General features: G+C 36.8%; 1 protein-coding gene across 1 annotated transcript; it reads right to left on the reverse strand.

The window, feature by feature from the left end:
• Positions 1 to 224: 224 nt before the first annotated feature.
• LOC116289573 (cytoplasmic dynein 2 light intermediate chain 1) lies at positions 225 to 10,649 on the reverse strand. Its single transcript, XM_031696517.2, has 17 exons — positions 10,500 to 10,649; positions 10,283 to 10,353; positions 9,797 to 9,873; positions 8,660 to 8,694; positions 7,753 to 7,822; positions 7,141 to 7,229; positions 6,106 to 6,184; positions 5,941 to 5,993; positions 4,596 to 4,650; positions 4,158 to 4,226; positions 3,964 to 4,041; positions 3,730 to 3,809; positions 2,919 to 2,989; positions 2,793 to 2,838; positions 2,472 to 2,523; positions 1,990 to 2,082; positions 225 to 724 (listed from the first exon to the last, which is right to left on the reverse strand). The coding sequence occupies exons 1-17, from the start codon at positions 10,511 to 10,513 to the stop codon at positions 632 to 634; spliced, it is 1,125 nt and encodes a 374-aa protein (XP_031552377.1). The 5' UTR covers positions 10,514 to 10,649; the 3' UTR covers positions 225 to 631.
• Positions 10,650 to 15,338: the final 4,689 nt, after the last annotated feature.

Genomic DNA, 15,338 nt, shown 5'->3' on the forward strand with positions numbered 1-15,338 from the left:
AAACTAATTAACTCAAGTGATACTGAGAGCAGAGGAAATCATGGCCCACGTACACGTCAAATGATGTGAAGTGAATACTAAAGCCTTTTAAGTGTTTTGAAAATGTTGTAGATTGGTTGTTTCAAATTAAAGTGGATGTTTATGATAGTGTACAATACTGACTCAGGGGCTCCGCTTCATTAAGGACGTTTAATTGTTTTTTCGTATAAGCCAAAAAATCAGAGTCACGTAGCAAAGATTTTATTGTGTTTTTCTCTCTGTCCATGAAGTTTCATAGGTTTTAGTCTTGTTTTGAGATTCACAAGTTTGATAGAATACAGACCATATATCCATCAAAAACTATGCAAAAAATTGCACAAATTATAGTAAGTTCAGTAGAACTCAGTAGACTGTAGACCTAAAACACTTAACACTAATCTGTACAGTTTTTAGTTCATTTTTCAAGGATTTATGGTATGCACCCTAATATGTCTACTTAAATTTAATTTTTAACCAAATACATCGTCGAGAATATTTTGTCATGCGACACAAATGAAAGAACGGGTCCAACTTGAAAGTAGAGAATACATGCTGCACAAAACGTAGAAATAAATATGACTTCCGATCCCGCATCAAAGCTTACTAGCATGGCTTATTGCTTTTGGACGCGTTTAGTTTTTCCGCCAGTGGTTGCAAGGACCTCCCGTGCCTTACGTTCAGCAATCTTACGATATCTTTCCAGCTCCTACGGGTTACAAGTAGAAAGGAAACAATCACCTTTAGATGCTATGCTATTAAAAGAGGTCAAGTGGTTGTGAATGAGGAAAATGAGAAGTGGTTATTGTAGCGATATGCATTCATGCCTACTTGATATGCAGACATGCGCAGTGAGTGTAGGACACAGCACGACCACATTGTATGTGAGATACTTACAGTCAAACAAGCTCACGCGTTGACCCCTAGATTCGATTAATGAAATCATTAGTCAATTATTCCTTTTATACGTACGAACCGGAATAATGCAATATTGCAATATTCAAATGAAAATTCAGTTCATTATTCGACTCGTGATGAAGAAGGTAAATCATCTAAATTACAGATACCTTCGAGCAGAAGTCGCTCTCTTATTTCATAAGCATACACACTAGGTTTTGTAATTTCCATGCCTCAATTACTTGGAGGATATCACCAGTAATTTTGTACGGAACGCTCCCCCCATGAGCGAAATGGAGACACAGTTCCATGTTGTCGATAATGTTTAAGTATTTTCTGGACTCCCCAACTAGAAATTTTCAGTTGTCGCGAAATTGCTTTATTGGACAATCCGCTATTGCTGAGATGAACAATTTTCTGTCGAATAATATCAGGTAAAGGCTTTCCCGGCACATAAACACGGCATAGATTATTTCTGGCCGCCATGTTTTCTTGGTCTTCCGGTTGTGTTAGCACTGATTAACCAATCAAAATGTCGTATATTGAATTTAAAGTTGATTGGAATTTTCATATCTTCGTTTTCGACGTTGTAAATTTCAACTGAATAAAGAAATCAAAATTCGAAAATTCAAATCATTAATCCATTCTAGGGGTCAACGCGTGAGCTTGTTTGACTTTAGTTGCCGAAGTTGAAATGAATAAATTAAGTTACAACCCATTAGTTATGCCTCATAATCTATAACAGTTCTTGCCGCCGTCGCTGGGAAGGACGCTCACTGGTGAAGGGTGTAACAAGAAAATCGAACGAATTGGCAGGTGTAAGCACTATAAAGGAGAACAACAGCTTATTCGAGAATCATTACAGACACACATCTAAATACTCTATTTTACAGTTCCGTTCAGTCACTACGAATAATAATTCCAAGTCGAGGCTGGAGTTCCTAGCAAAACTATACTTTTTATCATGCGCGGTAACTCCAACCTCGGCTAGGAACTATTATTCGTAGTCACTGAACGGAACTGTAAAATGGAGTATTGGGATTTAGCTGCTGTACTGTATATATATTTAATCCAAACCTCGTCTTTTTGTTTTCTCATGGAATCCACCGCTGGCTCGTAGAACTGAGGATCTTTGGAAGGATCTTCTCCTGTATTTCTTTGAACATATTTCTAGAAATGAAAACCATGCATAATCATGTATCACTAAATATTGAGGCTTGGATATATGAAAAAACTTCTATAAGCATTCAACCACTGCTGAAGTCCCAGCCATACATTCTTCTTATATTTAATTATTTTAAATGTCCGCAAAATTTCCTTACAATTTTGCACAAACTTTATCTCTCATTTTTACTCATTTATATTTGCTCTCAATCCCTGTGACGGGGTTTACTTTTGAATTAAGTTAATTTTGAAAGATTTGGTTTCAGGCTTTTGCTCAATATGGAAATGCATAATTAGAATTAAGGGGGGAAAGCTATTTTGATAAGTAATGAGATAAGGCTGAACTAGCAAAGAGCGCAGAGTTTACTGTTAAGAATATGGAACACCACCATTACCTCTGGCGGGAAAAAAGTAGCATACGCTGCTTTCCACAAGTCATACGGGCTTCTAAAAACAAAAACAAAAAACAAAAAAAGAATCTTAATAACCATGATTGTCGTGAAGAAATAGACAAGGAATATATCAAAATATTGATAAACAATGAAAAATCAAGAAATATAAGCTTTCCGTTTTAAATACTCTGATCTGCACACGCGTCACTTTTCGTCGTGGTTTCCTGCGCAGTTATCGCATAATCAGAGGGCGCCTTAGAACTCGTTTTATCCATTCTGGTTTTTACACTTGTCTTTGGATTCATTTTTCTCCAATAAACTGACCTTGATTGAAGTCTGCTCAAGTCTTCACTCGCTACAGGTGGAGCACCTGAAAACCGATCAGTATACGTTATGACGGCTCACTGGGACAACAACAATGAGAACAAGGCAGCTAGTGATATTATTTACCTATCTGGCTTAGAGTATCAAGACCAGCTGGTACGATGATAGGCTTGTTGTGGTCGACTGATACAGACTTACTGGAAAAAAAGACGAATTCAGTTAAGTATTTAATAAGAAAACTAGTTGTAAAGAACAACGTTTCGCTGTGATCTCGACAACATCATCAGGTCTAATGAAAACTGTATTGTTCTACCCGATTTATTGATACTTGAATGGGTGAGAGGCAGCACAACAGCGCGCATCACCTGTGCTCTCCCAACACGATCAGACAGTGCATATTTCATTGGCTATACATTAAACGACTGCTATACGAATATCATTTTGATACGTAAAAGGAAAACACATTTTTCAACCAGAATGTGGTAGATGATAACATCAAGTGAATAAGAGAATCAGGTATAGCAAACCTCCCCCTGGATGGGCTCTCAGTTCTTCCCCCCCCCCCCCCCCCTACCCTTCCCCCAGCCACAGAGTCATACCAGGTTAGGCCCACCAGAACACAAATAGTAATGAGAACCAGTAAAACAGAAAACATCCCTCATTCATTAACGAGGAATAAATGAGCAGGGTCTAGTTACAGAAGCTTGCTTCAATTATGCATTTCTTATAGTCAACCACCATGCTGCATGGTTCAGTGGAATGAGCAAAATCATCGAAAACTACGTAGTAATAATCTAAGCATGCTCACTAAAATAAGATAAGCATAAAATAAGATTCTTTCTTGCTGTCGGGGAACGCCAGAGTGCACCAATATTATCACACGAGTTTCTTTTGGCATTTGCCATGTTGTAAAAACCTCATTGTCTTTTTTGATTACCTGAGAGATGTGTGGAACAAAAGGTGTCCCATAAGTCCACGTACACGGCCGGTAAGACTCTCTGATTTCGTGCTGAAAAACTAAATGAAAACACATGTAAAAATTTATTTACTGTTTCCTGCGCCAGAAGGGGATCAAGTGGCGTAGCCCTAGTTTACTTCAACACATTTCCATTTGTCCTTAACTTACTGTTAGTGACATACTGTTTTCATCACACACACACACACAGTCTACCTGTAAATGTGCACCATGGCTGTGCGCAATAAACCTCAAGGTCCTGCTGATCATCTTGCGCTTTTCTGGGTCAAAATCCTGCCAAAAGCATCAATAATGTAACGAATGTCAATCGCTATACCAAGATACATAAAGGTAACAGGTGAGAATTGACTGAATGCGTACTGAAGGAGGAATAGAAACTATTCATTTACCTGATAAATGTCATATTTTCCACCAATGATGGCCAAAGGAATAGGGAATGGTTCAACCAGAGACTTATCCTTCAAATAAAATAAAAGGTCAGATTAGTTTTTCCTTCACTGGATCTAACAAGCTTCATAAGTGACAAGACATGGGGCAAAGTTGAAGAGAAGAAACAATATAAACAAAACAATAGAACGAGTGGACAATGGAATCTATGTTTGTTTTGGTCAATCTTGACAGCTCTTATTATCGTGTGTGACATTATTGAAGACATGACTTTAAACACTGCTCAAACGCCTTACTCTTTGGCGATTGTCCACATCTACCTTTGGTACAAAACCTCTAAAACACAAGAAAGAACTAGAGCAGCCAAGTCTTACTGAATCAAGGATGAACACAGCATTACAGTCAGCACATTAAGCACACGTCACCTAAAATATACTTACTGGATGATCATCACCAAACTTCTTCCAAGCATTCTTTTTCATCTCATTGACAACACTGCATATTAAACACAAGAACAACAAGACATACAATGATGTTAATTCGAAGTTTCTCTCACATTTGATGAGCAGTGAAGATTGGGATGGGAGGGGGGCTCACGTTGTAGGGTAGCTATTGCATTCTGCTTAATGTTTGTTACTTTTTTATTTTTCGATAAGCCTATTATGCTTGGATAAGCTACCCTAACTTTCAATTTGGTATAGTTTGAGAGCACCCAGACTGGGCATGTTTGATATTTCATTTTGGACATATTTGTGGGCACGTGCACTTCAGCTAGAAATACGTCTAAGTTTAGCCCCTACTAGACTTCTCCAATGGATTCCTTCCACCTCAACTGCATTTGCCTAATGATGGGTAGGGTGAGTAGGAATTAGATTAGATATTCATAAACATTTAGTGCTCTTAACCAAAGGAACATTAATAAAGTAAGGCAAACTCCCTAAATCTAATTCAGGAGCATAGCCAGGATTTTTCAAAAGAGGAGGTCTAAATTAAAAAAGAACACACATCTCTTTTTTCATCCCCAAAAAAGGCCGGAACAAAGGAAAAACATAAAAAGAGCTGGCATTATGCTTTACTGTTACGAAAAAAATGGAAAATTACAGTTATTATTACGAGAAGCCATCATTTTGTTGTCACAAAGAAGGGGGACCCTGCCCCTTTACAAACCCCCTGCCTGTATGCCTCTGTAATATGATGTGTCGCAATAGACAACTACATCAGAAGCAGCTCACATCGAGATTGAATTGGAATTGGAATAGATTTGATTTTCAAAAAGAGGCAAAAATTGGCATACGCAAACAACTTTACTCGGGAATTAGATTATATGATGAAAGGGAATGGATAAAAGGAAACTCAGAAAAAACCACCGCTAATATGTTAAGAATCTTAATTACAACAGTGAAAAATAGGTGCCTTGGAAGCAGCACACAACACCAATTCTCCACTTTAAAAATAACAAGACTAGTGCTCTGCCAATCATTGACAGCATTTAGAATACAGTTATTTATTTTCAAAAAGATTGCAAAGGGCAATTGGCAGCTGCATGTCTAAAAGGAACTGTGTGGTACTAAGAATTTCTTCATCGTTTCTTAGATAACAAAACAATTCAGCGAAGACCTTAAATGTAGGTGGCGAGTTGACCTTATTAGATTCATGTCTCCATGATAGTGTGACCACAATTCCTTTCGGCATTGCGATTGCCAATCATTAATCACCATTTGCTGTTTGCCCCTGCAACTTTCTTGAAATAGCTGTAATTATAATAAAGGACACAGTGAATTTTACCCTGGGTTTTTTCTTGCTAATTCTTCCAAAACTTTATTAACTCTTGACTTAACCTAAAATAAAACCATGATGAGCAGTCAGATACAGAAAAAATAATCATACAAACCCTGATGATCAATTTCTATCAATCATTTGACAATATTCAGACAAATACCCCCGACTAACCTGGCTAAGGAGTGTCTCCATGGTTACCCATAACTCATTTGGCAAAGACAGGTCCAATACAATAGCAACACTGAGAGTTCTGCAGTCAAAATTGATTATTATCCATTATTTTTTAATAATTACATTAAAATGCATTAATAATTAAGGCCCAACTCTTAACTTGCGATATCAACACACCCCTAAAAGCCTTTCCTCCATAGTACTCTCAGATCAGCCTACATGGATCAGAGGCCCCCATCCCCAGCATTGGGTATACTGGGATCAAGCTACATCCCAGCACCCAGCATTGGGTACTCTGGGATCAAGCTACATCCCAGCACCCCACATTGGGTACTCTGGGATCAAGCTACATCCCAGCACGTCACGTTGGGTACTCTAGGATCAAGCTACATCCCAGCAGGCCACATTGGGTACTTTGGGATCAAGCTACATCCCAGCAGGCCACATTGGGTAGTCTGGGATCAAGGTGCATGGTTTAGAAATACAGATAGCTGGCACTTCATCCCAGCAATCAACATTGGGTACTCTAGGATCCAATCTCATACCCAGAGCCTAAGTTTCTTCTGGCCTGCTGCAAAGAACAAGGACTCTGGCATAATCCATTTTTTGAGACTAGGGTTTCTTGGAATTCTGGTTAGAGCAAATGCGTTTAAAGACTTACCAAAAATAAAAATAATTTTTTTCCGGTTTCTAATTTTTATTTTGAAATAAACACAGAATTCTGTTTAAAAAAATGATTTTCATTGATCATATTTCACTTCTGGAAAATTGCGCATGCGCCAAAAAATGGATTATGCCAGAGCCCTCGTTCTTTGCCGCAGGCCATAAGAAATGCAGGCTCTGGAGTCACAAGATTGTCTAGGATCAAGCTACATCATGGCACCCAACATTGCATACTCTGGGATCAAGGTGCATGGTTTAGAAATACAGATAAGCTGGCTCTGCTATCAGCTGTATTACTGTTACCACAAGGCCTTTAGAAATATCCTAATAATGATCTCTGATGCTATACCAAATGGAGAATTTCATACTCACCTTATTGACTGCTGGCTTATTGGAATATCAATCAACTTGGACAGAAATGTTCCACCGCCTAACTCCCATATATGACCCACATCCTTGGCCTTTAAATTGCAATAACAACATTATAATAATTATGAAATGTTCAACAAGTTTTCAAGTTAATAAATTTATTCAAGATAAATACTAGACTTCAATGTTTTGGGTAAACTTTTGGTTTACAGCTGCACATACACAAACACCATCCCTAAAGAAATGATACACTTTTCAATAAAAGTGTTTTAATTAGCAACGATCCATGTCTGGCTGCTTTTTTATAAATAAATATGTAATCAAACTATTAAAGAAAGAAATGAGGCAAGATACTTATTACTGTTTCCAATCATTCTCAAGAGAATGAAATAACAAAAGACATGGTGGCCATTTTGGAGGATATATTACAAAAGAGACCTAATGACAAATCTTTTGTTAAAATCATCCATGGCAAAAGCTGAATGGAAAACCATCAATTCAAAGCTAAATCCAGTGACAGTCATCCGCAATAATAATAGAAATGTTATTTTTGAATGTATGACAGTTACATGTAATTATTATTTTAGCAACTGCTAGTATATCATTAATACTTACGATATTGTGACCTTTGGCTTTTCTACCAAATGTATAATCTAAAGCCGTTGTTGATTTTGGTGCCTCATCCCTGTCATAGGTCACAGACAATTATTATCATTCCTACGATCCACTCATGACAATGACAAATTATCATTCAATACAAAACAATATAATAAACTTTATTTGAAATTTGGATTTATGATAGCATATACATGCTAATATCTCTGAATAATTATAAATATTCTACTAATAAAATTTATCAACAATGAATAAAGATTAAATAAATTAAGAAAATAAATTAAATAGATTAATAAATTAAGAAAAAATAGATAACGATACAGATATTCAAACAACAAATGGCACAAGGAAAAGCTGGAAAAGAATGGCTACAAAATGTGCTCATTAATCTATGAGGATTTACCACTCCATGTTGAATGGTAAGCCTAACTGGTTTTTTAATCCAGTAGAAGGCATCTGATAGGCTAAAATAGATTTTTTTTCGAAGTCAGAGAGGAAAAACTGGAGAAGAACCTTCCAACCATAGCAGAGAATCAACAAACAATTCTTCTCGCATCATAAAAACCAAGCCTGGGAATCAAACTTGGGTTTCATTGGTGAAACCTGTTGTGCATAAGCAGTGCACACCACCCTCACTACCAGGGGCATAGCAAGGTCTCAATCATAGTGGGCAATGTACTATTTCCCTGCTAAACCCACAGCAATCCCACATGAATTAATTAAGTTTTGGTGCTGAGACCAAACATTTGATGGGGTGTGTGCGTCCCATACCCCCTCCATACACTAGTTCTCACTACATTATATATCAGATCATGTGATCTGACTAAATAATATTATCAAACAGATCATATGTTGAGTATAATGAAGTAATAATTAATTACACAATGTATTTTCTATGATACAGTACCTGTCAAGAAATCTCAAAATCACAGAAGTTTTACCCTAATCAAAATAATAATAATACAAATAAAATACAAGACATGTACAATAATGAATATCTACAAAATAAGATAATATATTACAGGCAGATTTCTCACAAACACATGAGTCAATATTCTGCCAAATCAGTCATATCAAGGGCTTGTCTTGAAATTGTTTCTTTTTAACTGACTGCCGCCAGTCAACAACATTAAAGGTACCAACTGATTATTTTTTATTTCAGCCGGAAGCTTTAAACAATACAAAGAGTTTTCATAACATCAGGCATCCCAGCCACTTTTTAGACAAATTTGATAGGAAATATAGGCTGTGCAAGTTCTAAATATAGGAAAATATGGGATTTTTTCCCAAAAATACATATGCACTAGGAGCTAAGATAGCTTTTCAGTGCCATAACCAGGGATCGGCCATAAAAAAAACAGAACCACAAAAAAAAAGGGGGGCCATTTTATTTCCTTCAAATATGAGAAACAGTGTAAAATATAAATGTATCAATCAGCAGTCGTCCTATTTATAGGAAATATAGGAGGTTTTCTTTAAATATAGGCTCTTTATAGGATCCTATACAAATTATAGGAAATATAGGATAAATAGGAGGTCTAGGATGCCTGTAACATTGAAAACTGCTGTAATCATCAAATACTAAGGCAATGCAATATTGCAAGTTAATTATTGTGAACAGCTTTATAATTTATTCTTAATGGGCTCATAACTGAATACTATGTACTTATTGACTGAGTTGGAGGGCCGTACTGGAAAATAATTGGCTCGAGGTAATGCTGTACGGACCAAGTGCAGCGAGGTCTGTACAAATGACCGAGAGCCAAATATTTTCACATACGACCCGAACTAACTCAGTCAATAAGCATTTTATCATATGACCCTAAATAAAATAGATATTTCAAAAGTTGCAAATTATGTCAATATGGTCGCAGGTTTTGAGCAGGGCTGCACGTGTATTGCCCTGCTCGCTCAAAGCCATATGGCCCTGCTCACGCCATTTTCCCGAAGGTCTTTTTAAGAGCGCGTGCCCGGGCAGATACAGGTCATAATTATGATAAAATATAATATTGTTTACCAATCTCACAAGGCTAAGTATACTTACGGCATTTTTACTTCCAATTACAAAAACACTTGATTCATCCCCATGTGGAGAAGATACATCTTGGTTACCTGAGAGAGCTGTTAGTAAAATAAATTATACATTGGTCCACAGGCTGTCAGTAGGTTATATTGCTATGGGTTTATTGGTAAAAAATTGATATCTGGTTGATGGTAGGTTTCAATAAGATGTTGGCAGAATAATGATAATATAGATTTATAAGAACATTTATGGATTGGGAATCTATGTGGTTTTTGAGAGGGGCCACAATTTTTTTATCCAAATATTTTTTGAGGGAGGAGGGGTGGAGTAGGATGGGGGGGGGGGCTATTTCATGGTTTATATTTTACAATTATGGAGGGGCAGTCAAAACTTTTTTTTAGGTTCATAAAAGGGGTTCATGAAAAAATGTCGTTTTAAACCTGGAATCCTCCCTCTTCCAACTAAACCCATATGAATGATCCCTAATGACTTGGCATCACTTGTTACCTTGTTTAGCTAATTCTTCTTGGTCGTTATTTCTTTCTTCTATAGCTAATTCCCATATTGTCTTTTCAGAACTAGTAAAACAACATCATAATCAACATTTACAAAAAGCTTGATGTGTTTACAAATGGCTGCCGTTGTCAAGCAAATAAGAAAACTACTTGCACTGCAAAGCAAGCCAAATGATTCAACAAACATGAATGCGAAAAGGATATTCTACCTTTTAGATCCCATTACTGTGCGAATAGAACGTGTTCCTTTACATAATTGTCATCACAAACTGAAAATTCAACTTCTCTTCAAATGTGTTGGTTACTACTTCATGTAAGACCTCATGAAGTGGCACTAATAACTCTTGTTTTATGGCACTAATACCTCTTGTGTTGTGGTGTGTGTGCTGGTGTCTGTCTCCTTGTGGCTCCGTTGGCGTTTTCATAGCTATCGTTACTGCTTGGCTTACTTGAGGTGATTGGCTTACTTCAGGTGCTTCACTTACTTGACGTGCTTGGCTTGCTTCAGGTGCTTCGCTTACTTGACGTGCTTCACTTACTTCAGGTGCTTGACTTACTTTAGGTGCTTGGCTTACTTCAGGTGATTGGCTTGCTTTTGGTGCTTGGCTTACTTCAGGTGCTTGGCTTACTTGAGGAGCTTGGCTTGCTTGAGGTGCTTCACTTACTTCAGGTGCTTGGCTTACTTGAGGTGCTTGGCTTACTTCAGGTGCTTGACTTGCTTCAGGTGCTTGGCTTACTTGACGTGCTTCACTTACTTCAGGTGCTTGACTTACTTTAGGTGCTTGGCTTACTTCAGGTGATTGGCTTGCTTTTGGTGCTTGGCTTACTTCAGGTGCTTGGCTTACTTGAGGAGCTTGGCTTGCTTGAGGTGCTTCACTTACTTCAGGTGCTTGGCTTACTTGAGGTGCTTGGCTTACTTCAGGTGCTTGACTTACTTGAGGTGCTTCACTTACTTCAGGTGCTTCACTTACTGCAGGTGCTTGGCTTACTTTAGGTGCTTGGCTTGTTTGAGGTGCTTGACTTACTTGAGATGCTTGGCTTACTTGAGGTGCTTGGCTTACTTTAGGTGCTTGGCTTACTTCAGGGGATTGGCTTACTTGAGGTGTTTCACTTACTTGAGGTGATTGGCTTACTTGAGGTGTTTCACTTACTTGAGGTGCTTCACTTACTTGAGGTGCTTGGCTTACTTCAAGTGCTTCACTTACTTCAGGTGATTGGCTTACTTGAGGTGCTTCACTTACTTGACGTGCTTCACTTACTTCAGGTGCTTGACTTACTTCAGGTGCTTGACTTACTTGAGGTGCTTCACTTACTTCAGGTGATTGGCTTACTTTAGGTGCTTGGCTTACTTCAGGTGATTGGCTTGCTTTTGGTGCTTGGCTTACTTCAGGTGCTTGGCTTACTTCAGGTGCTTCACTTACTTCAGGTGCTTGGCTTACTTGAGGTGCTTCACTTACTTGAGGTGATTGGCTTACTTCAAGTGCTTCACTTACTTCAGGTGCTTGGCTTACTTCAGGTGCTTGGCTTACTTGACCCGCTTCACTTACTTGACGTGCTTGGCTTACTTGAGGTGCTTGGCTTACTTTAGGTGCTTGACTTTCTTGAGGTGCTTCACTTACTTCAGGTGCTTCACTTACTGCAGGTGCTTGGCTTACTTTAGGTGCTTGGCTTGGTTGAGGTGCTTGACTTACTTGACATGCTTGGCTTACTTGAGGTGCTTGGCTTACTTGACGTGCTTCACTTACTTCAGGTGCTTCACTTACTTCAGGTGCTTCACTTACTTCAGGTGATTGGCTTACTTCAGGTGCTTGGCTTGCTTCAAGTGCTTGACTTACTTCAGGTGATTGGCTTACTTTATTTTAATCACAATATATACCGCACTCTTTGGAAAAGAGATATGTCAACAAATTCAAAGGATAAACATGTATAATACAAAATTAAGTTAATTTTGATTTTTGATCGAAAACTTTGGCGCTACTATATGTCATGTTGGACTTGAAACCTTCGAATTTTGATTTTAAAATGCAATATGTATTTTTTATGCGTCAAATCAAGTTTTTGTATTTTTTTCAAGTATCATACGACGCCATAGTTATTTTCTTTTTGTCTTATCTTGGTTTTTGCAATTATATTGATACGATCAGCGCAGCGCTTGACATTTCGAGGAATATGATTGGTTCTGCGGTATATACTATCTAAAAATAGGGCACTCCCGAAAACACATCAAACGCCATCCTAAAGCTCCGCTTTACATTGGCGATTTTTTGCGGAGATTTTTGCGGAGATTTTTGTGGCAATTTTTGGAAATATGAAATCTTTTTTCTTATCCTTCAAAAGTGGCATCCGTCTAGGAAAACCTTGGTATCCTGAAAAAAACTTTACAAGTAAATTCTTTACCATTATTTATTATGAACAAAATCCCAAAAACAAATCGCAGCAAAAACCGCTGCAAAAATCGCTAGTGTAAACGGGGCTTAACACAAGGCTAGATGGACAGTTCTAGTTAAGAACTTATGATTTCACCATAAAGAAGAAAAGTAATTTTCATGCACGTATATTGCGATCATAATGTACCAGATCAAATTGAGAACATAAACATAGTTTTCATGTATTTATTTCAGTATACGTTAAAACAAACATGAACTACAAAATAGAGAATATTATATTTAAAGCCCCGTTTACACTGGCGATTTTTGTGGCAATTTTCGGTAATATGAAATATTTTGTCTCATCCTTCAAAAGAGACATTCCTCTACAAAAACCATGGTATCCTGAAAAAAACTTTACAAGTAAATTCGTCATTATTATATTCCATTAATTATTATGGACAAAATCGCAAAAAAATCGCAGCAAAAATCGCTAGTGTAAACGGGGCTTAAGAGAAAGATGTGGATATTCCATAGACCTATTATATATCATAGTGGTTTTCATAATCCTTGCATGAAATAATGTGAGCTAATTAAAGTGTAATAGTGGGATAAACACAATAGAAGACAAAAGAATTAGAGTGTAATAGTACTAGACATGCTAAAACGTATTTCACGGGTTTATGAAAACCACTCTAAAATTAAATATCATAAAACAAGTATTTGTTTCACTTATAATTCGAGTCTACTTGTACATTTCCAACGGAAAAATACACCTAGTTTTTAGTTACAAGCAAAATCATAAAGATGAACTCAGATGATTATTTTGCTTCTTTTTTGCTTTTTTCCCCTTAATGAGATTATTTGCGATTTTTTTTATTTTCGGCAATTAATTGTTTAATTGTGCCTCTTTTATCGTAATTAAATATCTTGATAAAAGTTTATTATCGTGAAAATCTATATTGACATGTAATTTTTTAATGGGCAGCAAAAAAAGGCTAGGCTAAAAATATCTAAACGTTTTTGCACAGGCGCGTTAGTTTCTGTATCGTAATAACCATGTTAATAATTTTTACACTAGTGAATATGATATGATAAATCCGGCCCCCTCATTGGTCACAATTTACGTCTTATCCTGCTATATTCACCTGTAATCGCGCACGCGCACGTCGATGTGTGCCGCTTGCAGAGATAAATAAAATTTGAGAAGACAAAAAGAATCTTAACTTAAAATCAAGTTCACTTGTGTTAAAAAAATAGAAATATTCACCTCGCCACACTAAGACTCGCGTCTTGGTAAATATTCCCCGATATTCACTTATTATCACCATTAATATACAATTAGGGTCGACATCAGTGAAGTGAAAAGATATCACTTCCAATGTTGTCATTTTATCGACCCTAAACGTGTAATTAACAAGTTATATAATGCTAAGAGCCTGGTATCCTTTTATTGACTAGTTTTCTATATCATATAGGTCACTCGCTTGCAGACTCGATATGGAAACTTCGAAATACGAACGATATCAAGCTCTTAATATTTGATAATCTCTACACATTATTAGGTCATTATTACAAAAATCTGGGTTTATACTATTTTCGGCCTCTTGCTTTGGCTATCATTACCTTTTGTTTTTCTTCTAGCTGTACCAATTTGCCTTGTATTTGTAAATACTTTTTAAGTCGTACCGGGAGCTTTCTGATTTCGCAAACACTTGACTTTACGACATGATTATAAACTGTGGTCACATTATTCACGGACAACGGCACATTTAGAGAAACAAGGATGTTAACTGTGCTGGAAAGTAAGCACGTTTCATAGGTCGACCATGCAGAAGAAGTTAGATCGCAATTCTGCTGCAAAAGAAATTCTACACTCCTAATAGATAACTATGAGCTAACATATTTTTTTCTTTATAGTCAACAGTACTATTTGACATGGAGGGACATGTCTACCCAGATAGGCATATTAAACAAGTTTTCGTCCAAGAAATTGTGGACTGTTCCATCTAAAGAACAGTATTTACCCCCCTATTTCAAAAGGCTCTGTGACGAATATGTGAAATTGAGTAATCCTCGACGAGTATTCCCAGTTGAGGTGAGTTATTATAATGAAAAACATAAAATAAAAAAGACATATATTACTGAACCATTATAATTCATCAACGAATTGTTGGATCAACTGGTGTATCAAGATAGATAACAGAGAAAGTGTTCATTTATTTCATGGTTGATCTAAATGAGACTTCTATTTATGGTTATGCTAAAATTCACTAATAAGAGAAAAAGAGTAAAACTGAAAATAGGATGTTCAGTACGTAGTATTGCTTAATACTTCCACTGTGTATGACAACCAATTAATTATATACATTTTAAATAATTCTTATAATTGCCAGTTTTTTGTTAACAATGAAATTAAGTACCAAATTTAAATTTAGAGCAACTTTTAATTATTTATATCAAAATTATGAAAAAGAAAGTGATATTTTACTTCGTTATCAAAGTTCTTTCAAACCGGAAGAGAAAAAAAGCAACTCATAAAAATGATTGCAGCTGCACTTTAAAATGGGTGTCGAAATATGTCTCTACCGTGGGGTAGAAATTTCTTATCTTGAGGGGCGTGTGGATTGTGGGGGTCAGAGGGGCTCAGTGCTCAGTTGGTTTACAAGATCAGAAGTATCC

The sequence above is a fragment of the Actinia tenebrosa genome, unplaced genomic scaffold, assembly GCF_029948245.1.
Source record: "Actinia tenebrosa isolate PJP-AT-01 unplaced genomic scaffold, QUT_ActTen_1.0 PGA_scaffold15__27_contigs__length_11533743, whole genome shotgun sequence".
In the NCBI taxonomy this organism is placed as follows: Eukaryota; Metazoa; Cnidaria; class Anthozoa; order Actiniaria; family Actiniidae; genus Actinia; species Actinia tenebrosa.

Bases quoted from the DNA above. Each gene is read 5' to 3' on its own strand.
- LOC116289573 (XM_031696517.2), bottom strand. The intron at 5,994-6,105 runs GTTAGTCGGGGG...GTTTTATTTTAG, and splicing joins TGGAGACACTCCTTAGCCAG to GTTAAGTCAAGAGTTAATAA. The intron at 2,524-2,792 runs GTCAGTTTATTG...TTTTGTTTTTAG, and splicing joins TTGAGCAGACTTCAATCAAG to AAGCCCGTATGACTTGTGGA.